The sequence below is a fragment of the Coccomyxa subellipsoidea genome (genome assembly GCF_000258705.1).
Source record: "Coccomyxa subellipsoidea C-169, whole genome shotgun sequence".
In the NCBI taxonomy this organism is placed as follows: domain Eukaryota; kingdom Viridiplantae; phylum Chlorophyta; class Trebouxiophyceae; family Coccomyxaceae; genus Coccomyxa; species Coccomyxa subellipsoidea.
This window is the reverse complement of record NW_005178042.1, coordinates 1,177,786-1,200,544: the sequence shown is the minus strand read 5'-3', so window position 1 is coordinate 1,200,544 and position 22,759 is coordinate 1,177,786. Positions and strand designations below refer to the sequence as shown.

At 54.4% G+C, this 22,759-nt stretch overlaps 4 protein-coding genes across 4 annotated transcripts; 3 read left to right on the top strand and 1 right to left on the bottom strand.

Annotated features, from left to right (window-relative positions):
* Positions 1-241: 241 nt before the first annotated feature.
* COCSUDRAFT_55267 (hypothetical protein) lies at positions 242-2,701 on the top strand (the record flags this gene model as incomplete). Its single annotated transcript, XM_005651735.1, has 6 exons — positions 242-279; positions 381-692; positions 880-1,621; positions 1,735-1,889; positions 2,096-2,276; positions 2,450-2,701. 6 exons carry the CDS (start codon positions 242-244, stop codon positions 2,699-2,701), a joined length of 1,680 nt encoding a protein of 559 aa, XP_005651792.1.
* Positions 2,702-5,126: 2,425 nt separating this feature from the next.
* COCSUDRAFT_11034 (ARM repeat-containing protein) lies at positions 5,127-11,988 on the bottom strand (the record flags this gene model as incomplete). Its single annotated transcript, XM_005651734.1, has 14 exons — positions 5,127-5,354; positions 5,602-5,775; positions 6,051-6,254; positions 6,608-6,749; positions 7,114-7,322; positions 7,734-7,934; positions 8,318-8,516; positions 9,082-9,287; positions 9,644-9,846; positions 10,141-10,279; positions 10,455-10,643; positions 10,839-11,053; positions 11,193-11,550; positions 11,839-11,988. The coding sequence occupies 14 exons, from the start codon at positions 11,986-11,988 to the stop codon at positions 5,127-5,129; spliced, it is 2,817 nt and encodes a 938-aa protein (XP_005651791.1).
* A 913-nt stretch (positions 11,989-12,901) lies between these two features.
* Positions 12,902-16,696, top strand: COCSUDRAFT_38970 (hypothetical protein; the record flags this gene model as incomplete). The annotated part of the gene is made up of 11 exons (XM_005651733.1): positions 12,902-13,065; positions 13,183-13,226; positions 13,517-13,563; positions 13,680-13,842; positions 13,967-14,169; positions 14,293-14,454; positions 14,682-14,891; positions 15,113-15,359; positions 15,529-15,707; positions 16,049-16,212; positions 16,567-16,696. The coding sequence occupies 11 exons, from the start codon at positions 12,902-12,904 to the stop codon at positions 16,694-16,696; spliced, it is 1,713 nt and encodes a 570-aa protein (XP_005651790.1).
* Positions 16,697-18,494: 1,798 nt separating this feature from the next.
* On the top strand, positions 18,495-22,609 carry COCSUDRAFT_64138 (hypothetical protein). Its single transcript, XM_005651732.1, has 11 exons — positions 18,495-18,721; positions 18,813-18,886; positions 19,071-19,220; positions 19,320-19,379; positions 19,513-19,603; positions 19,712-19,818; positions 20,021-20,208; positions 20,562-20,728; positions 21,015-21,265; positions 21,581-21,742; positions 22,035-22,609. Exons 1-11 carry the CDS (start codon positions 18,583-18,585, stop codon positions 22,191-22,193), a joined length of 1,548 nt encoding a protein of 515 aa, XP_005651789.1. The 5' UTR covers positions 18,495-18,582; the 3' UTR covers positions 22,194-22,609.
* The last annotated feature ends 150 nt before the right edge of the window (positions 22,610-22,759 follow it).

Sequence of the window (22,759 nt, the reverse complement as noted above, 5' to 3'; positions counted from 1 at the left end):
GGGAAGGCGTGTTGGGGTTCTTCTCGCTGTTTCACGATGAAGCAAAAAGATGGCGAGGAAAAGAAATTGCTAAAATAGTGCTTAACGGGAAGGATTTAGTCTTGCCATTTGATGGTGAGCTTGCCCGTGATAGCACGCAGGTGTAGGCCAGGCCATGGCAAGGGAGAGTGACCTCTCGATTGTTTGCAAACTGATTGCGCAAGCTCTTGTGGATGGCAAGGCTCACGTGGATCTGTCCAGTATGCTGGCCGCCTACTTCCCATCAGCATCCTGCATCAGGTAAGGAGGCTCTACTCTGGTGTGTTTTTAGTTCCTAAGGCCTTGCTAGACCGCAGTGGTTGCATTTCTCGAGAACGTTGCTGACAGTCATCGATATGCAGGGTGGCAGGGCCCGTCACAGATGATCTACTGGTGCTTTCAAGCTCCCTCATATTTCCTAAGTCTCTGGACTTGGAGCTCTCCTTGATACCCTGCGAGAATTCAGCAGCTGGGGAAGCTTATGCCAGCGGGCAGTGCAGCTTCTACAGTTATGGATCCGCTGCAAAGCACGATCTCAGGCAGCTATGGAAAGACAAGCCGGAGAGCATTGCAGCGCTGTGCATTGCAATCCCCAAACCAGGGCACACGGTTGGGGGGATGAATACTCAGTGCCTGGGGGCAGTCCTGATGGGGATAAAGAGGGGCGACAACTCGTACGTCCTTTACCTCTGCTTTGACCCCTGTGTGACTTGTTGCTCTAGTCTGCACCCCTGAGCAGGTACTAATTGCGGTAAAGCCAGAGATTCTCCCACCGTACCCTCATCAGACGTTCAATTTTTTTTGGCATGTAGCGCTGTGACCTCGCTGTGGAAATCTGATGCCCTTGCTGGATGTGCGCAGGGCGGTGTCGGGCAATCTGACGGCCCTCGCCTATGTGCTGTCGAGCCGGTTTGCCTCTGCATTCTCAAAGGTCGCCGCGCACATGCGAGCCTACTACTTGCTTGTCGACCCAGCAGAGGAAGCCGAAGAGCCGGCAGCTGCCAGATCAGCCGGGGAAGCTTCCTACTCCTCAGAAGACGCCAGCTCCTCGGACAGCAGCGCAGATGCAGATGCTTGTGGAGAGGGGCAGCCTGTGCGCGCAGCTGGCACCACAGCCTTCCATGAGCGGCCCGGCAGGCCGCCTGCACAGCCAAACTCGCTCCCCGACCCCCTGTCACCACACGCAGAGGTGCACAGGCAGAGAGCAGGCCATGTGCAGCCTCCTGGCGAGCCAGTCACGCCGAGTGACACCCCAGCCGCACCTGAAGACCGGACAGCTGGTGAGGAGCCTGGCAGCAGCGCTGCGCCGGCGCAGGGAGGCGCTACAGGGGTCAGTGATGCCACAGCTGGGGGGCTTCTTGGCAGTGGAGCAATGGCGTCAGGGGGCTTGGCCGATCCTGGCACTGCAAGTGAGCCACGCCAGAAACCGCCTGATGAGCCCTGCTCCAGCGGCAGGGGCACAGAGCAGCAGGAGGGGGGCGGCAAGGGAGAAGGCAAGGGCAGGGGTGGGCGGGCTGCCAAGCAGCACCCCTTCTGGCTCACCTTCAAGCACGGTGGGTTGGAGCAGGCATTCATTGGGTGGCAGGCCACCCAACAGGCCAAGGTGGGCCTGACATATACGCCAATATTTCCTTTGAATCAAATCCTCTGTCTGGAGGCTTTGGGGTGGTAGCAGGGGAGCTTCAAATTTAGGAAAGCAGTTTCTGACATCTGCAGGGTGATCTTGTGGGAGGCTTCCTGGCTTTCTTTGTGGAGCTGGCGGCCATGAAAGATCCAATGGTGAAGAAAGGCGTGATGGCCTCTGGGCGGCCATTTGTTGCAACTCTGAGCCTCTTCTGCATTCTCAACGTGATGCTCTTCCGGCCACACTGGTGCGCCCCACAACAGGATCCCTCTCATGCACACCTACCCAGGCAGTGCATGGAAAATTCATATCTCTGTTGGCCCCTGCTGACAATAAAAGTGCGGAAAGGCCAGTGCAGTCCTGTCGAAATGGTCAGGTATGGCTTGTCGGTGGCAAGAAAGGCGGCGTGGGAACACTGGGTATTTGCATGACATGCAGATGTGATGCCGCCAGGTGGCGGTACAGGCGAGAGGCTTACATCAGCGCGCTGCTGATCGCAATGGCAGTCCAGTCAGCTGCAGCATTCACCCCCTGCGTGGCCGTCAGGCTGCCCCCTTCAAAGCTTTCTGACCCCATTTGGTTTGCACGCCTCATCTATGCCGAAGCCATGGCAGTCATGCCCATCATGTTCGTGGTGAGCGCCTGTCTCTCCTTTGTCTCGGCACACACCATGTTAACTACATCTCCAGTATCAAGTGTGCGAGGTTGGAAGTGGGAGGTTCCGGTGCATGCATGGCAGACAAAATCACTTTAAGGGTGTTGTCGTGTGCCATGCAACACTGAGTGCCATGCTTGGCCCTGTTGCAGGTGCGCTCCTGGAGGCTGGCATTAAATCACATGGTGCTTTTACTCTTGGCTGTGGGTCGCTCGCTGCCATTTGTGTGCAGCACACCCGGGGCCATGCAGCCGTTCCGCACCTGCTTTGCTTGGGGCCTTCTCCTACTGGTTTGTGTCGGGTGCCTGCTGCCCATGTCCGCCCTGTGGGCATTCGAAGTCCACGCCCGCCGCACTTTCCTCAGGTCCCCTGCTGGCGAGGCAGCGGTGAGCAAGCAGGATTGAAACCTTGAAGCCCTGCCTCAACATATATCTGGCTCAGTGGCATCGAGGAGGGTGCATTCACAGTAAGGCTATGACCTGTTTTGTCCGCACGCTGCGCAGTGCGGCTTATGGAATTATTTCTGTGTGTTGGGTGGATGCACTGCCAGCGTCTTGGAAATGTTGAAGATATTTGGAGAACCCAGAACTTCAGGAGTGGAAGGTTTGTAGGCACAGAGCACAGATGTCAGGCAATGTCAACGTCCTAATGCGTCCTGCGATTTTTGGGTTTGAAAGTGAGCTGCCATTTCTAGGGCCATCTATCCGCGGTGACAAGCCGTGCGACAGTACTCCTTTCAGCAATACATCACAAGGTTCCTTCACTGTCTGCCCAGATTGTCGTCTGCATTGAATTGAGGGTCTCAGGAAGTTAGTTGCATTTGTGACAGCCACAAGTACTGGATGGTGCCGCCTGCATGGTGGCTCACACTGGAAGTCTTGCCTCTCTAGACTTGATTAGAGAAGATGAGAAAACCTAGACTTGATTGCAAAGAAGTACGTGGTTGCAAATATATTGATCTGTGCTGGGAACAAGACTGGGTGCATGCACATTTCCAAGAAGGGCAAAGGAAGTCTGGCAATTGTGATTAGAGTGTGAGTGAGCTTTTTGATCCTACTTTTGATGGCACTGTTGTACATTTGTTGAAGCCATACACCATTCCAGCAATGCTAATTGTGGGTACTGTAGTCTTCAGAAGCCTTCCTGCTTTCTTTTGTGCACTGCTGTTCGGTGTTGTGCGATTGAGAGTGCATATTGGCATCAATGTGTCCTGTGGATTGCTTATTTTACTGTTGCAATGGCCAGTAAATTTGATGAGAAGTGCCCTGTAAAAGTACCATAAATTGCTTGTTGCACAGCTGCACATGCTGGAATATCTGCACATTGCAACTGGCAGATGAGCCCCATTGGTAATTTCACATTCAGGGCCTCCAAGGTGTCATTCGAGCACAGTACGCATAAATGGTCCTCACGGGGAGCTCAGCAGCATGTCCTATATTCTTTAAACACTCCCACATTTGTTCGGACAGATGCAGTCACTGCAATAAATTGTTCATTGGATCATTTGCAGGACAAGTCAGACAACATCAGTGTGGAGAGAGCCCATGCCTTGCAATTCATGTGTTAGCAAGACATTTGGTCATCGTTTTGGGCCAGATGCCAAATTCCCTTCTCTGTACGTCTACAGTAATCTACTGGAAACATTGCTTCACGGCTGCCAGCTGCGCAGGAGCCACTTGGCTGCAGCACTCATTGAAGAAGGCGCTGTCCCTCTGCGCTAGGGCCCTCAGCTGCTCTCCCACAAACGCTGCCAGGTCCAGCTTGGCCATGGGGTCATTCCTCAGCTCCGGGTCCGTCTGCACATCGACCCATCTCACGCTCAGCACCCTTCTGAATGTCTAGTCATCACAGATCTGGGAGTTTTCCACGGCAATGGGCAGGAGAATGGCTTTGCACGACACCGTCAGGCACAGCAGACTGACTAAGTGGGATGCCTTCACAACAAAAATCACCATTTCTCAACAGAGCATGCCTGGGCATTCTCCATGATGGCAGAGCCTTTCAAGGTTTCATCGTGTCAACACCACAAATCTACATTGTCCTGGCAAGCGAGCAGGCAGGCCAGGGACTGGCAGCAGCTAAGCTGATTCGCTGTCTGCATCAACCTTGCACAGCTCAAACGGCACCAGCGTGCAGGGACGGCCCGTGGCACAGTGCGCACCCGCAGCAGGTTTCCGAGGTCGTCGCCGGCGGCTGCCTGCGCGGCGGTGATGTCCAGCAGGTCCTGGCCCAGCAGCCCCGGCACCGACAGCGCCTCCTCGCCATCGTCCGCCTCCCCCTCCTCCGACACCTCCTCCCAGTCGCTGCTGTCGTCCCCGCCCGCCCCGCCACCCGCCCCTTTTGCACATATCGTACTGGTCACTCCAAACCCCGCAGAAAATAATTATTCTGCAGGGGTTACTAAAACTACCCAGCAGTACCTAGTAGTACCTGGTAGTCTTCAGTACCCCCTGATTTTGGCCAAAAGGGGTTGATATATAACAATCTATCTCTCAAAAACCGTGTGACAATCTTGAGACCATATTCGGAAAGCTCTTGACAAGATAGATCCAGTGGAGCAAGCTCCTGGTGAAAATTATGCCAGGAAGATTCCTGAATGTTGCCTTAAAATGTTTCCCGCACCGCCGGGGGTGCGGGGTTTAAAGTGACCACTACGAGTACTTTGAAGCCTCAGCTACCTGCACTTCTGCAATCCTGAACACTGGCGTTCCCCAAAGGTCATGCCCTCATAATATTTGCTTGTTTGAACATCGCTGGACCTGACGGCCGGTGAATCTCTTCTATAGAATTATAAACTGCCTATCTGTAAGCTAGAGACAAAGTACATGTTCATGGGCCTTCGCAGGGGTAAAGTACCATGAAAATGCCAGCTGGGAAGAGATGCACTGTGGGGCATGCTGTGCCAAAACCAAAGTTAAGCAGGCTGTGACGGACATGCGCACCTTCCCGGGCTTCTATGAGCATGTCGGCCAGCAGAGCGAAGATCTTGACTCGCGCGCTGACGACCTGCCACTGCTCCGCCTGCGTCGCCGCGCGCGACCGCGTCCGGATGGCGCCCTCCACGTCCAGCCGCCGCCCCTTCACCTGCAATTAAAAAGATACACATGTGTCAGTACCTGCGCTGCGACTGCCATGCACAGCCTTCACAAGCATGCAAAACACCATACACCATTTGCCCAGCAACAATCTTGCCCCTCTGGCAACACCAAACTATTCCTTGAATAAAATGAAATGGGTTGCAATCATTTGATGGCGTTACCCTGCTGATGAACAACACCCAATCAGAAGCGCCTAACAAGCCCACATGAAGGTTGGTGCCAGGATGAGTCCGGCGCGCCTTGGCTTCGGCCAGGGCAGGGTGGCCTGAGGCGAGGAGGGCAGCCAGGGCGGTGGAGGTGAGGTTGATCTCGTACACGCCGCGCAGCTCTATCTGGCGCTCCGTCCAAATGCGCATCACCATCTCCAGCGCGTTCCCTGCCTGCCCACCTGCGCACCACCCCTCAAAAGTGTTGCTACCTGTTCCTTACATGATATGTATTGACGATCATCATGTGCACTATCAAAGCTGCATTTGCACAAGTAGCCTCAGCAACAGTCACTGGTGCAGAGAGCAAGTACGTACAAGAAGCAATTGCCACAATCAACTCCCACCACCTGTGAAAAGTCCCTTGCATAAGACAGGCGTGTAGTAACCCTCAAGAGGGGTAACAAGCAGCTTAGTGCGGTTTGTGAAAATTTAGTTTCAGAATCGACAGATATACCGGGAGCTGGCTGGGAGGCGAGGAAGTCGAGGAGCTGGCGCGCGTCGGCGTGGGCGAGCTGCGCGAGGACGATGAGCAGCGAGGTGATGAGCGGCGACGATTGTGCGGCCGCCAGCTTGGCTACGACAGCCGCCAGCACCTCCGGCATCGCGCCCGCCAGCCGCCCCGGCATCTTGCGCAGCATCGTGCTTATCACCTGCCGCAGCACGCCGCGCACATCAGACAAGCATTGATCCAGCATGATTGTTGTGTGACAGTTCGCCAGCCTTGTCAAGCTTGTAGGCGGCCAAGCAGCCTTGTTATGATCCACAGTGCTTAGAGAAAACAAAGGGACCAGGTCCTGTCGAAGGTTGCCAGCAGCAGAAAGCCTCCAGAAAACAGAATGGCCGCCTGCCAGCCAGACTACATTGATGCCTGCGACGTCTGACGCGCCATCAGCATGCACCCGGACATCCCGCTTGCAAGCAATTTGGCGGTCTTCCCGAGCACCAGTCCAGTCCAGGTGGCTGGCACCGCTGCAATTTCCAGAATCATCTGAACAAGGCGCACCTCTCCAACACCGAGGGAGGGTGAGTCGCCGACGTCCGGGTGCAGCAGCCGCGCGACGGCCTGTAGCAGCGCGTGCAGCGTCTGCGCGGGATCCGCGCCGCCCCAGCTCAACAGGTCCTCACCGCCGATACGCACCAAGATCCTGCACACATACGTCAGCGCCACATCAGCAGATCACCATCAATCGATTGCACCAAATTGCCAGGCCACTGCAGACTGCCCCTGCCCCATGTGACCTGCGTCACCCAAGTGAACAGCAGTGCGCCTGGGCTTGCGCTGTCACCCCGAGAGGCACAGCGCTGTTTGTCGGAGTCACGCATATCAGAGAGGGCAAGTTCCATACTGCATTCACAATGCTATATTGCAAGCATCGAGTGCACCTTGCTCTGCCGGCACACCTTGCCTCTTGACAGGGAAAGCACGCAATGCAAATGATGTTAATCATAACAGCAACAACAAATCTCCTCAATGAGTGAGTCAGTGTAGTGTGCGCGTGCCTGAGGTACTCGGAGGCGGACTGCAGAATGCCAGGGTCGTCTGCGCGCAGCACGAGCGCCATGACGGTCCCGGACGCGGCCGAGTGCACGCGCGCCGCCTGCTCGGGCGCGGCCGGCCGTAGCAGCGCGCAGGTGACGTCGAGCGCGCCCTCTGTTAGCGTCGGGTTGCCCGCCTCCGGCGCGCCCAGAATGCCCACCAGGTGCGGCAGCGCCCGCTCCTGCAAATTGCCCGGCATTCAGTAACGATTGCGGCCTTCCTTTTCTCGCGCGCTCCTGCAAAATGTGTGGTCCACTGGACTTCAAGGTGCCAGCTTGACCACTTAGACACGGAGACACCCGAGTTTAATAAAGCAGGGGTGGCAGGACAGGCCTGCCTCGCGCAGAGCTTTGGTCATTGCCCGGCGCTCAATTACAGCCACATACAGGAGCTGTGCAGAATGCCTTCTGCCAGGTGCACAAAGCAGCTCTATGCATGTTGTGAGGTGCAGCCGCTGGAGAGTGGTACCATCCTGCATGAGCTTTGCACAGGTCGTCCAGGAAGGCATAATATTTCTTCCTGGAATTGTGTTCTGTTGACAAGCGGGATAGTTCAACAACTGATGGGGATCAAGTAAAGGAAATGCAGGCACCTGGAGGCTGGGGAGGGCGGCGGGGATGGAGGCAAGGCCCTCGATGACGGCGACGGCGTCCATGGACAGCAGGGGATCCTTGACGTGCTGCGCCCACAGCTGCAGCACGGCTGGTGACAGGCGCGGCTCCCACCGCGCGCCCGCGCCCCCGTCCGCGCCCACCACGGCCGCCAGCGCCTCCAGCACCATGTGCAGCGTCTCCTCGCTGAATTCCCCCAGCAGCCGCCCCAGCCCTGCGCATTCGCCACCCGCTCACCGGCACACATTGTTATTGAAGTCGAGAGTTCTCTCCGGTCGTGTCAAACATCAAGAACTGCAGTAGCCGCCCCAGCCCTGCACGGTCGCCCATCCGCTGAGCAGTCACAAATGAAATCCGGAGACATTTCTTGGGGTCCTGTCAAAGACATCCATAGCCGCGTCTCGCACTGCTTGTCTTTGCTATGCTCATTTCCACAGGAGAAGCAAACAGTGCACAGTTGCAAATGCCTAAAGCTTCTGCCCACGCCGACAAAGAGCATGAGCAGAAGTGCAAGACCTCTGAAATGAGTATAAACATGAAAGCAGTCGTGATTGCAGCAATGGACGCAGGGAGAGGAAGGAGCCGTGCCTTCATAAATGGGATCTAGCAGCGGCTGCAGCGCCGGCGCGGGCGCCCGGGGCACCAGTGACACGATGGCTCGACATGCGCCGACCTGCACCGCTCCAAAGCTGCTGCTCTTCAGAACGTCCACAGCCGCCTGCAGGTACTGCACCAGCCGCTCCCCTCCAAGCGCTGGGGCCAGGCTGCAATTACACATCAGCCCTTATGATCACCCCCCATTCATTCTCATGCAGACTATCTTTCTATGATACAACGGAACAGCCATTGCAGAGACTTATTGGAAATTTAGGGCGAGCAAGGCTGTTGTTTTAGGCGCCTGGGCTGTTTTTCTGGCAGACGCATGGACAGGCAGGCAGCAGGCAACCTGCTACAGAGTAAGCGCCTTGGATTTCTCACATCATCCTGCTGTCACTTGCTCACAAAGAACCAATCAAGGGAAAAGGGTGTCATGATCGGGCAGAGGTGGTTGAATAGCACGATTGGATTCCCATTCCTTAACAATTTAGATTAGAGCATTTCTTTTCTATGCAGCTAAATCAAGGCAGGGGCCGGAAGGCAGGATGCGCAGGGCTCACCGAGCGTTTGCAATATCTAGAATCTCAATCTTGCGTTTCTTGTCGGGACTATCCCAACGTGGGGGAGGTTTTGGCGCGAAGTGGAACCTTGTAGCCAACCCCAGCCCCTTCCTGTCGTTTTCTCTTCCACAACTCCCTACATTATTGTTTGTTACAACAGTATTATACACACCGGGAGGCGACCCAGAGGGCGCGGCCGACGAGGAAGGGCGGTGGGTCGGGCGCCTGCAGGTCCTGCGCGAGCACGTTCTGCAGGAAGCTGCCCAGGTCAAAGTCGGCGTCGCTGGCTCCTGGGGCCTCCAGCAGCGCATCCGACACCGCCCCCACCGCCAGCAGCGCCGCCTCTCGCAGCCGCCACCACCCGGCATCGCCCGCCGCCTACGCATGGCGCGTGTGGTGTTCAGTTCACTCCATCCGCTCCTGTTACTTTCCTATGGACACCATGGCGCGCACTTGCCACGCATTGCATGCCACTCGATGGCACAACGCGTGTTCCCTAAAGAAGCAGAAAGCTGCCTACGTTTGAAGCCGGGGCCTCGGAAGACACATGGCACTGCTGCAGTTCTCAGTGCATTGATTGGTTGCAAGGTCGTCAGAGAATTTCCCTGTCATTGTGGGCACCTGGATCTGCATGTAGATTGTACACACCAAGAAGGAAGCTGCCGGATAAGTCTCCTTGACCAAGCACAGCATCTTGGCATGAGCGAGCAGGGAGCAGCAGTGTGGTCGTGTACCTGGGCCGCGGCGGCCTCGTCCAGCCGCCGCCGCACGGCACCGGCGAGCGTCCCAGCCGCCCCGTCTGCCTGGCGCAGAACCTCCTCCAACACAAGCTCGCCGCTGGTGCGCACGCTGAAGATGTCATCTTCCTCGTCCGCCACGTAGACATTGGGGTCCTCTGCCCAGTTCTCCTCCTGGTCCGTCGTCATCTGCATGTAGCCTGCGTGCCACCAATCACCGCGACTACTTCCCATTACATCGATAGAAAAGATGCCCTACCGCCACTGAAATTGCAGGCTGAAGAGGAAAGCAATGCAATCTGGGGTAGAGAGGCTGTGTTCAATGGCTACATTGTGCGCAGCAGAGCGCGCAGCTGAAAGGCCGGACCCTTAAAGATGAGAGTTTCATGCACGTTTCCCGCGTGGATATGCAAGAAGAAGGAGTGAATTGGATGGCAGATGAGTCAGCAAGAGGCACAGGATGGCATGGCTGTTTGGAGGGGACAGTGCGGCACCTATTGTCATGTAGGCCAGCTCTGGCAGCACGGGTTCCAGCAGCGGCAGGAACTTGCTGTTGCCCACGAGCGTGAGTATGAATTCGAACATCTGTGAAATGAGCACCTCAAACTCCACCACATCCCCATCTGAGTCTGCCTGCGCACAGCACGACCTCCTCAAGCTCATGAAGGCACGTTCCTGACTTATAGCTCACTACATAGGACAACAGAGTTGCAGGTCATGGTCATGCAAGCAATGCATCATCTCCTGGGCTCCTTGCAAAGGCAATCTCTGGAACGCAGAGAGTGCGGTATATCTTCAGGTGCCTCACCAGGCCTTCATCGATATCATCCTGGTGCAGGACAACAGCAGTGAGGTAGATGGGGAAGCAGCTGTGCATCAGAGTCCAGCAGTGCTGCAGCAGCGCGGGCATGTGCGGTTGCACCACCCTGCGCCAGTTCGTGGTCAGCGCAACCAGCAGCCGCAGAACCTCCAGCTTCACTCCCCAACCGCCCACATCCTGCACAACACATTGCTCCTTACCGCACAGATGTTGGCCTGCCAGTGCTCCATCCAAGAGGCATGGAGGAGAAACATATGCAGTGCAGTGCTTAGATTCTCAAATTATGAATCGGCCTGATCATGTGGTGTTGCGCCACCAGTGCAGGGGTGGAAATGGCTATGCTCATGGCTGAGGTGGAAGCTTAGGGCTCACATGCGCGGTGGTGGGCTGGCTGAGCATGACGCAGAAGGGTTGGAACCAGGCGTCCAGCAGGGCGCCGATTGCCTTGCTGCTCTCCTTGTCAGCGCTACTCTGCACACCCGCCAGCATGACTGCCATGCTGTGCACTATCTGGAGGGCACGCCTCCGCACGCTGGCCCCATACTCTGACGGGCTATTAACAATCGCAAGCAGGGCAGGGAACAGCGCTTGCGCAACCTGCATGCAACACATGAAATCCTCGAGTCTTAGCAGGCTCATTGAAATGTTGACAGACTGAGTGAGACATGGATGCCAACATTCAGATGACCCTCCTGGAATGCAGGTTGAATGGAGTGACTGATGTACTCGCCTGCAGGACCTGCTTGTCTTCTAGCTCGTCCACAAACATCGACAGGCACCTTACAGCACCATGCACAGCGCGCTGGTCCTTCCGCTCGCTGATCACCGTGACCAGCTGACCTAGTAACTGCGGCCAGGCTGCGGGAACGTCCCACTTTGCGATGCCTGCTACTGCCATGCCCACTGCAGCCCTCATCCGGCTGTCAGAGTCCCCCAATCCTGCCACCAGGTCTCGCCTGATGGCTGCCTTCTCTTCATCCCCCACCACTGGCTCCTCAAAGTGCTTGGCTTCTGGCGTCCAGTGAGCTTTGATGAATTGCTTCAGCAACACGGCTGCCATCTGGCGCAAACCGATGGGAAATTCCTGCGGTGCATTGAATTTCTATCGGTCCGTTACTTGCATAATCCAGGTGTTCGGATACGAACGGAGGTGACCTTGATTTCGAAGACTTCATCGTATCTTGGTGGCATGCAACTTGCAAAATAAATTGCAACTCCACGAATGGATATGTAGATGTAAAAGGATGAATCGATATGACAATCAAGTCGATTATAACCACTCAATGGGTCACATCTTAATATGTTTCAAGAGTGCCGTTTGGGCAGAGGGAGAACATTCTGCATCAATTTTGATAGATGTGCGCCTTTTCACCTGTCGTAGGGACGCTTGGACAAGCGCATGGCCGAAACCAGGGTGCAGTGACAACGACTTGATGAGAGCTTCTCCTTTCTGACGGACTTCTGGATTTGCATCGAGCGCTGCACTGAGCACACGCCCTATTTGAGACGACTGATCTTCCATTCTAAGCAAGAGCGGCACGTGGAATGACTCCCATCAGAGTTGTAGAAGCTTTCGATGCACACATCCCGAACTGCAGGTAGAAGAATTATCGGACAGCAGTGGCACAAATGTCCTGGAATAAATATTGCTACCTTTATGAATGAGATGCAAATTGTAATTACCCAGGTCAATGCATTGTCTTCATCAATTGACATTGGCATTCATTGGCCAACCTCGTCGACGGCACCAGTATATATATGCTATACCACGGTGTTCCCTCCTTGAGACGCTGTCCTTCATAATAGTCAATCAAAACTTCTCAATCCGTCCGTTGCAGCAAAGACTCCTGGGCCTTTATAAACTTTTAAGTGGTCTAATTATCAAGAAGTTGTTCTTGAACCAAGGTTGGACTGGGGAGGTTGTCAGACGCGAAGAGGGAGTTGTGTGCCTGTCGGCGTTCTGTAACCATACTTCCCAATTGCAATGGGAATCTCAGCGCATGCAGCTCCTCTCGATGAATATGTTGATGCATCACCATCAAATGTTGGATCCAGATTGAATGAGGTTGCCCACGTTGCTGATGCCTCGGAAGAAGAGAGCATGCCTTTCGATGAAACCAGTGCTGGCCATTACGACGAAGAGAGCGCAACGAAGACGATTGTGATTAGAAAACATTCTCATGTGCCGGAAGAGCGGCTGTCTCTACGATCCGAGGTAGAACAAGCCTCCTAGTACAACACCCCCTTGCTTTTTTCTGCATCTGGCCCTCTGAGAGCGTTCAACCATACACGGGTCAGATTCTGGAAAATAAGTAAGCGAAGATTGCATTGGAATCCATGCACTATGTCTGGGCCTCACTCTCTCCCGCTGTGTGTCTGAGCAGAGGGGTAGGAGCTTGACCGCACCGATCACAGCAGCCCTGGTGGCAGTGGCCATGGCTCTTGGTGCTGCCCTCCTCCACAAGGCTTTCAGGAAGCGTGGCAGAGGCAAGGGAAGGCAGCTGCCCAACCTCAGGGCCTTCATAGACCCGCTTGACATCAGGCCAGCTGAGGGCGCTGGCACTTCTTTGATAGGCGCCACTGTGGCGGCCTCAGACCTGTGCGTGACTTTCATAGCTTCCTGACTCTCTATTTGTCGTGAAGGTTTCATTTTGCCCAGATGAATGCCTCTAGGTGTGATGTCGTGGTGACACCAGCTCTGGATGTGCATTTGCAGGTTTGCCATTGGTGGCAAAGCTGCACGCACGAGGGCCACCCCAGGTGAGGCTGGGGTTGCGAGAGTGACTGCGCAGGCATTGAGGCTGCTGCAGGACGCTGGCGCTGCAGTCAAAGGCCGCACAAGGACCGAAGAGCTTCATTTTGGGTGGGCATCGCCTCCCAGGACACTTCATGTCCATGCTTCCATCCTCATGCTTCTGCAGCATGTTGTAAAACATCATTGACGTCGCACTGCAGGCTGCTGGGGCGGGGGGGAGCTGCGCTGAATATTGAGTCTCCCGAGAGCATTGCCAGTGGCACTGCAAGTGGTGCAGCGCTGGCTGTGGCTGCAGATTCTGCCACCATTGGCATTGGCATTGACCACTTGTCTGGCGTCAGGGTAAGCTGCAGCTTGGTACTTATTTGTATGAATTGACTCTTAAACATACTGGTTTTAATGGGTGCAGACATTTTTTGTTTCAAGATGTAAATTTAATTGGGTCTGGATGCCTTCAGGTCCAAGCAGCCTGCAACGGCCTGTGGGGTTACCGAGCGTCCACAAATGCAGGCCCCAAGGACGGGGCTGGCACCATTGCGGGACCATTGGACGCCTTGGGGTGGATGACCAAGGACCCTGCCCTGCTCACAAAAGTGGGCATAGCCCTGCAGCTGCCTGGAGGTGCGACACCTGCACACTGCCCTTTATTGATGAAAACGGAGGCTCAAATGGCTCAGCATGCATGCATCATGTTTGCTGCTGAAGATCTAATCACCCTTTGTGAATGCATTTGTGTGGCGCGCAGTGGTCTCAAAGGGGGATTTGCTGCAAGTGATCGTGGCAGAGGACCTGTTCAAAGCAGTAGTGCAGGATCCGCACCATCTGTTGCTGCGAGCCTCGTACAAGGCTGCCCGGGCTTGGGCAGGCCACGAGGAGGTGGCCAGGGGCCTCATGATGAACTTCCTGTTCGATGCCTGCCCCGCTGCCCACTACTTCATTCAGGCACGAGTTCTCAGCCGTTTCTGAGGACCTTGCAATCCACTTGTGAGCCAACTTCGGTGCTTAGATCGTTGGAACCAGGGGCATTATGTAGTTTATTCTCTGGCCGATGGCGTGCTGTGCATCTTGCAGGATGAGAAGGACAGAGCGGATGTGCACAACATCATGGAGGGCTTGAGGGCGGCAGCAGCCGCCGTGCAGGCAGCTGAGTTCAGAAAAGCATATGGCCACCTCTCCCAGGAACCCCAGTCAGCATCACCTGAAATCCTGGACCAGCTGAAGAGGGCTCAAGAGGTGGGCTGAAGTGTCATGAATACTCGTGAACTTTCTACTGATGAAGATTACATTCACCGATGAATACTGTCATCCTGCATAACTTTCCTGGACAGTCCAGGATGCCCATTCTCAACTTAGAAATGCAACAAAGGTGGTGTACTCTGGTGCAGTGAGATGTGTTGGGCATTTAGGACAGCAATAATGATGACTTTAAGCAAGACAGGCTGAGCTCAGAAAGCACGCAGGTGTCGGAGGAGGCAGTTGCACAGGGCAGGCGCGTGATGGAGCAGGCGGCAGATCAGCTGAAGGAGATCCTTCGGGACGGCAACTTACTGATGCTGCCAGTGTTGCCGAGCGCGCCGCCGGACAGGACGGCTCCTCCGGAGGAGCTGGCCGCGTTTGAGCGCGCCGCCCTGCAGCTGTGCTCCATTGCCGCCTTGGCAGGCCTGCCACAGGTTCGTGCCCCTTCTGGCTTGTCATTTCAAGCACCCCTTGCACAGCTTCTTTTAGCGAATTGTGCCCCCAAATCTGGAGTAAAGGCCCCAAGTCTCCAGAAGGGACAGCAGACGGGACGGATTCTCATGAAGAAAGCATTTTAATTTGCCCATCAAGGTGGTCAACAATTGAGACACTAAAAGTGAGGACAGTCCTGACTTAATGAGTTCTATGGGTGCAGGTGTGCATACCAGTGATAGTGCCGGGGCAGCCGCCGGCCAGCGTGGCATTGGTGGGCCTGCAGAGGTCGGACATGCGGCTGCTGACGGCTGCCGAGAAGCTGGGGCCGCTGGTTACGGATGCCGCGGTGAAGCTGGCCGCTGCGCAGCAGCACGATGCCGCTGTTGCTACCAACGGCGGCTCGGCCACGGCTGCGCCTTCTCCGAAGCGGCCGACGGCCAATGGAACAGCCAAGAAAGCAGCAGCTGGTGCGCGCACTCCACTTACCACCTTCCACTATCACAGTCTTGTTTCTGCAGTGGGGTAGGAGGAAATTGTGTGTTGAAATTATCCAGTTGTGGTTTGTCATCATGGGAACAGAGTTGACTTTAGTTTGGAGGGTGGGGGAGCTTCACAAAGATATCACCTGTGGCGCAGGGAGCAAGGCGGCGAGGAGTGCGGCCTCCGCGGCAGAGGCGGAGACGCACAAGGCGGCAGGAAACGAGCTGTTCAAGGCTGGCAGCTTCGAAGAAGCTGTGAAGGAGTACAGCAGCGCCATAGAGCTCAACCCTGACAGCCCAGTGTATTACTCCAACCGCGCCATGGCGTACCTGCAGGTAGGGCTTCTTCAGTTTTGCTGTCAGGAATATGTACTGGCAGCTCTTAGCTGTGCATGTAGAGTCACAGCTTCAATGCTGGCTGCAGTTCTGTGATCCGCTCTTATTTGACTTTTCATGGGATTGTTTGCCTATCAGCTAAAGCTGTCCTGCAGATCTGGGGTATGCGTATGTCACACTTACGTACACTGAGGCGCTAGAGTTCCGTTTGGCTGAAAATCTAACTTGATCCATCACGAGAAAGCAAAGGGAGGGTAGAAATGCATGTGTGCAGATCATGCAGATTCTTGTGATGCTTACAAGGATGAAAATCTCAAGGAGTTTGTTGTGTGGTTGTGCAGATCATGCAGTTTGCAGAGGCGGAGGCTGACTGCGACCGTGCATTGAAACGTGAGATCAGCGTGAAGACGCTGCTGCGGCGCGGCACGGCTCGGCGAGGCAAGCACGATCTGGATGGCGCGCGCGCAGACTTCAAACAAGTCCTCGCGCTGGAACCCAAGAACAGGTGCGTTGCTGCGTCTGCGGCTTCAATTTACTGTAGAATGTTTACAAGGGGTAGAAGGGTGCGCAAGGGGCTATTTGGGGGTAGATTGCTCTCAAGATTGAGCTGACGGCCTACTCTTTCAATTTGGTATCCATTACCAGTTATGGGATATCCTAAATAGCAGGCCAGCGCATGAAGGACCTTTTAAGATTGTACAAAAGGGATGCGCAAGAGAGCTACTGCCACCAGAGTTGTTCCTGGGCTGTGTGTAAGCAGTTCTCAGCAGGTCCAGGAGATTCCTCTGATCAACATGCTTGGCATCATTAGGTCCTGAGATGCCAACAGGGCTGAGAGGTATTCCCTGTGTGTGAGCAGGCAAGCACGCACTGATCTCATGGCGCTGAAGGAAGAGGAGAAGGCTTTGAGGGCAGAAGCAGAGACATTGCAGGCCCAAGCTTTTGATGCTGCTGCCACCGGAACAATCGAGGAGGATGTCTTCTTGTAGAATTGTGCTCTGAATGCAGTGAGTGTGGAGCGTGTGCCTCAATGCAAATGTGATGTACCCTGTTGAGACATCAGCCTTTGAGCTCAACTCGAGTTTGTTGCACCCTGCAGCTGTGTGGATTTAGACTATGGATCGATTGGTGGGGAGATGCATAACAGCAATGTGAGACGTTTGCAAACACAATGCAATCGTACATACAGTAATGTGCAGCAATATTGTATCAGCGTCCCAATGGAAGGCTGAAGTGAAAACTCAAGAGCTGTGAGCTTAGCAGCAGATTTTCAAAGGGTGTTGACATCAGTTGCTTGCTTCAAGCTTTGCAACAACTGTACAGCTTGTATTTCCAATGCCAAGTCCATGCAAACACTTGAACTAGCCTCGGCAGTCACACCCTTATAAACTCATAGCCTCTGCCTTCAAACCTATCAAAACTCTCTGGAGAAGCCAAGCATGCACTGCAAGGCCAAGCAAGGCTTCTTTTCGCACACCGTCCTCTTTCAGTCTGAAAAAGAGACCAGACAGAATGAACATTCAAAGATGACCACCAAAAGGCTTTGACGATTGCCAAAAGTACTCAAAAATATTGCAAGAGCTAACTAAGTCAACCACTCAAAGCGCTCCTGCGGATTTCAGCAGGGGCTCTAGCTCGCCATTGCGCTGCAGTGTCAGAAGTCCAGGGCCGTCATTGCAACCTCCAATACCTGGTCGACATCCAAATTCCGTCATGCAGATCTGAGGCATGCATGGAAACAAGGAAATTGTCCCCGGCACCAGTGCACTCCTCTATCAAGCGTGAAATAGGAATACAAATCCTGTACCTTTCCCTCCAATGAAGATGTTGGGCATGGATGTCCTGTTCGTCCTCTGCACATCCAGGACGATTATCACTTTCAGCCATGCTCAGGCCAATCACATGATCACCAAGGCTTATGCATCACTGGAGAGTTTCTCTATATAGTAGTGTAAGCTTGAGACAAATGTAAGAGACAACAGTCATCCATGCGCACCTTTGCAAGCTCTGATCGGATTGCATTACCATCGCCCATTGTATCAAGCTCGACAGCCAGGTATTTTGCATTCATGCTGTCAAGTTCCCTTTTTGCTTTAACACAAAAGGGGCAGCGAGTCCAGCTGAACACTACAACCTGAAGGAATGGGATCACTGCTCAGGCACTCCTGGACTTGGACCTTGAATGCATTGAACTCCTTGTGTGACTGAAATTTATTCCCAGGGATATCAATTAAGGCCGAAAGCCTGCGGGACCAGGCAACAGTGGACCGCGACATACCGGGTTGTCTCTGATATATGCATCCACCTTTCCACTGATTGCTGCCTCATCGTACTGACCTGCCTGTGCTGATGCAATAGCTTTCTTGACAGCGTTGGCTGGGGAGAAGTTGGTCACAGCAACTGAGATCTGATTGATGATGTTCTCTGGGAAGGCTCCCCCGGACTTCTCAGCAGCGACCCGTACTGCCAGAGAGCGGCTTTTGACGCGACAATTGAAGGTCTTAAAAGGCTTTGGATGTGCAACGGTGCACTGCGGTCTAGACAACAGCAGATCACAGACCCCAACTCTTGCCATTGAGTTTAGATAGATGGCAGATTCGGCCAGATCTTCTTACAAGTGAAGTACAAATCACGATGAAGATGCTATAATGCACTATTCCAGGCAGGCTGCAGAGCGAGAACTGTTTAAGCTCCACGCCGAGCACGTGTCAACGACTCTGTCGCACGTGCTACCATTTCACCTACGTGACAGGGATCCTGGGACAAAGGAGCCCTGCAAAGCGAAGAGACACATAGAGTGAACGGCGACAGCAGCTGTGACATCTTGCTGCAGCACTTGAGGGTCAGCATCGCAGAGAAGCACAGTACGAACGCAATGATGGGAGTAGGTGTTGGGGCTCCTGTGTTGCTCCTGGGGCTTCTTGTCCTGACCGTGCATTGCGCTAGGATACCATCGACGATTAACTCAGACATTCTGAGGTTGCCAGGACCCCCACTTGGAGAGGACTTTTCAGGTATGACTTGACGTTATCTTCTGTGCTTTAGCAATATGTCGAGGTTGTGATGCCTTCGGTTCTACGGGAAATGAGACTTCTGTTACCACAGGAGATGTCTGGGCTCTGCTGATTGCGGGATCTGCGGGATGGGGCAACTATCGTCATCAGGCAGATGTCCTCCACGTGCGCCCTCTTCTTGATGCTGGAAGCCTCCATGATGCCATGAACATCTCTGTAACTTTTTTAGTTTTCCTGGCCTTCTGCGCCTGCAACTTGTGTCGCTCAGCTGACCTGACCCGAAGGTGGCCGCTTGAGTGCCAGTACCATTTGCACGACCGCACACCTGAGTGTCTTGGATGTGCTGCAGGCGTACCAGGTGTTGAAACGTGGCGGTGTGAAGGAGGAGAACATCATCGTCATGATGCAGGATGACATTGCCCACAACTACATGAACCCCCACCCTGGCAAGGTCTACAACAAGCCCAATGGGCAGGATGTGTACGAGGGAGTCCCCCTGGTGTGTCCTCATGATCCCTGTATAATTATCAGACAACCATCAACTCTTTACATTTTCTGGTAATGAGAAATTACAGCATTGATTCATGCTGCGCTGCAGGACTACACTGGCGATGCTGTCAACGCAAGGAACTTCCTCCAGGTTCTTGCCGGAAAGAAGGTGAGGATCACAAGTTTGACAGGCCAGGCTTATGCTTGTCTTTTCAGGCGCTGAGGCAGCACTCAGATGGAGTGCTTGCATGCAAAATGTGGGATGTTCATGCTGTTTTCAATGTTAATGGCATATTGCGCAGGCGCCCAAGGTGATTGGATCATCCGGGAAGATTCTGAAGTCTGGCCCCAATGACAGGGTCTTTGTATACTATGCCGACCACGGCGCTCCAGGTAAAGATAGCCTCTCTTTGTTTACATAATCTAGCTTGCTACTGCATGACAATCCAGCTTTGCAGCTAGTCAGACCTCTTGTGCAAAGGGCTTCACTGCATCACACAGGCATCTTGGGCATGCCCAACGGCGCTTTCCTGTACGCGGATCAGCTTCTGTCAGTGCTGACCGCCAAGAGCGAGCAGGGCGGCTTCAAGGACCTCGTCATCTATGTGGTACATTCCCTCGTCCTTGCTTTTGTTCTCCACCTCGCATGTTGTAAGATGAAATGGCGCTAATAATGTATGAGGTGTTTCACATTCCAGGTCCTGACATAAAAATGTGTGAGTCTGAGCAGGAGCCGTACTCCACTCCGGCTCCAAGTGCATGCATGCACGCGCTGCCTGCCAATACAATTGTCACCTGGGTCTGCTGCAGGAGGCTTGCGAGTCGGGGAGCATCTTCCAGGGCCTACTGTCAGACTCCCTCAACATCTATGCCACGACAGCGTCCAATGCTGTGGAGTCCTCCTGGGGCACCTACTGCCCAGGCATGGCGCCATCACCGCCGCCCGAGTTCAACACCTGCCTCGGTGACCTGTACTCCGTTGCATTCCTCGAAAACAGGTGCGGCCCTCTGACTCTCTTGCACAGCCTGCAGCTCCATAAAGCTGCATGCATTGCGAAAATGGTGCAAGCCAGAAACATTGCGCATCACTCAGCTGTGCTGTTTGCATTGCTGGATGCCGGATGAACCAAATGAAAATGTAGATTTCTTTATTAGAGCATATTGATGCATGCTCTGCTACGTCCAGTGACTGACACATGCCTCTAATGCTATGCTCAGCATACCTGCCCAGCTCATAATCGTAGGTCTCTGTATCAGAGCATGCTTTTTTTATGCATGCTTTTCTGTGCATGCAAGAGATGGAGGTGTTGTGGGGGTCAGTGCAGTGATGTCATGGTGATGCATATTGCAGCGACAAGAACGACCTGACGGAGGAGACGCTGCTGAAGCAGTACGAGCTCGTGAAGCGGCGCACGAGCAACAACTACACCTACAACATGGGCAGCCACGTCCTGCAGTTTGGCAGCCTCAGCATCGATGAGGAGCCCGTCGCCGACTACCTGGGCGAGCTCAACACCGGTGCGGGCGCGCATCCTCAATACCATAGCACCCTGCCAACCCTTCTGATATTTGCATAATGCTGCTTGGCTCACTGGCAGGACATCTTGAGTGCATCTGTAGTGTGTTGCAGGAGACAAGTGAGGCTCTTGTCAGCCAAGTGTTAGAAGTTCTGCCGTCAGGATTGCACCTGGCAATGACACTTCGGCGCAAGCTACCCGCGTGTCAATCCAAGACCTTGATCTCGATCTTGTGCTTTCCCATTGTTGTTGTCGAGGCTAGTCTTAAGTGGGACCCTCTGCTGCAGGCGACGGCAGCGGAGGTCTCTCGGCCAGCAACGAGCTATTCGCTGACGGAGGGATGGGATCAGTGCCGCAGCGCGACGCAGATCTGCTGCACCTGTACACCGCGTACCAGCGCGCAGCCACGCCGGCCGACAAGGCCGCCGCGCTCGCCGTGCTCGACGCGGAGATCGACCGCCGCCGCGCGGTGGACGACAGCGTCCGATCTGCCGTCTGGGGCCTCCTGCAGCAGCCTGCCGTGCTCGCCCAGCTGCAGGTAGACTTCTGTCAGACTTCTGGCATGCGCCTGTGCTGCCCCGGGGCATGCACGGTCGCCGGTGGTTCTGGAGGCTGGGATCCTGACGTTGATATCTGATCTTCTTCAATTCACGTTAGGATCGACGCTTCAAACCCTGACTTGGGCTAGAGACTCCCGCCCCTGCCATGATTGCTGGATGAAGGAATGGTCCTGTTTTGGCATGCACTCGTGCTTTGCTTGTTTGGTAACAAGGTGCTTCTACATCACACAATTGCCTGGCCCTGAGGTGGGGTACAGTTTGTACGTCCTGAAGCTTGATGTGGCTGCCCGCAGACCAAGTACGCGGCGGCGAACCTGCTGCTGCCGACTCAACAGCTGCTCGGCAACTCGGCCGATGCTGCGCAGCTGCAGGCGCTCATCGTGGAGCAGTTTGTAAGCGCCCCTCTGCCGCGCGAGCCCGGCCTGGCCCTTGTGGACGACTGGGACTGCCTCCGCGTGCGTTCCCTCTGCCCCACAACTCAATTTCTTTAGTGGCAGTCCGTGAGTTTTAGAAGGATTCCTGATGTTTCTGCTCGTGTCTTCCCACCAGCGAATTTTTTTGCCTGGATCAGATCAGGATGGAAACTGCTATCTACTCTTTCCTGCATGTGCATGCATGTAATGCATGGAACAGAGCATACAGGCATCATTGTTATCGATTGGTACCAGTCCTGCTGTTGGAGGACCCCTTGTGAGTTGGAGGAGGAGAGGTCGGAGTGTGAGGCTGATTCGGGGTGTTGTCTGGCAGGCGATGGTGGGTGCGTGGGAGGGGCAGTGCGGCCAGTTGGACCAGTATGGCATGCAGCACACCCGCACCTTCTCCAACCTGTGCAACGCCGGCATCCCTGTCGACACCCTCGCCTCAGCCGCCGCCTCGGCTTGCACCCCTGCTGCGCCCGCTGCTTGAGCCAGTCAGACGATGGGCTGGCAGGCACATGCTGACGAGGAGCTCTGAAGACACTGCTTCAATTCCGAGACTGTGCTCAAAAGAGCGTTCATGGCCTGTGAAGGTGCAGTGAAGAAAGGCTGCAGCATCAAGAGATTGTGCCATATGAAGGACGCGGTAGGTCTCAAACCTGTTTTGCTGTGTATAATATCTCTCTGCCATTGAGGTGTATTAATTTTTGCACTGTTGCTGAATATTTGACGTGATTATCAATAGGATGACCACTGCGATAATCCTGATGCAGACGAAGCTGCAGCAGCTTGTATTTTGTATGTTCCCACCAATGTTATTCTTTATTGTATGCTCACACACTTTTTCTTTGGGCATTACTGCGACATGCATGTAGTGGCCTTGCTTGTAAAACTATAATGAAGCTCGGATGCCGTAGCGTCCTTTTGAGCATGCGAAGCTGGGAGTTGCCTATGATACTGTCGCAATATGTATGCATGTGCATGAATGGGAGACCACGGCTCTTGGCACACAGCCGTTTTAGAATGTGTTCAATTTCTCGTCCTCCGACGTGTCAT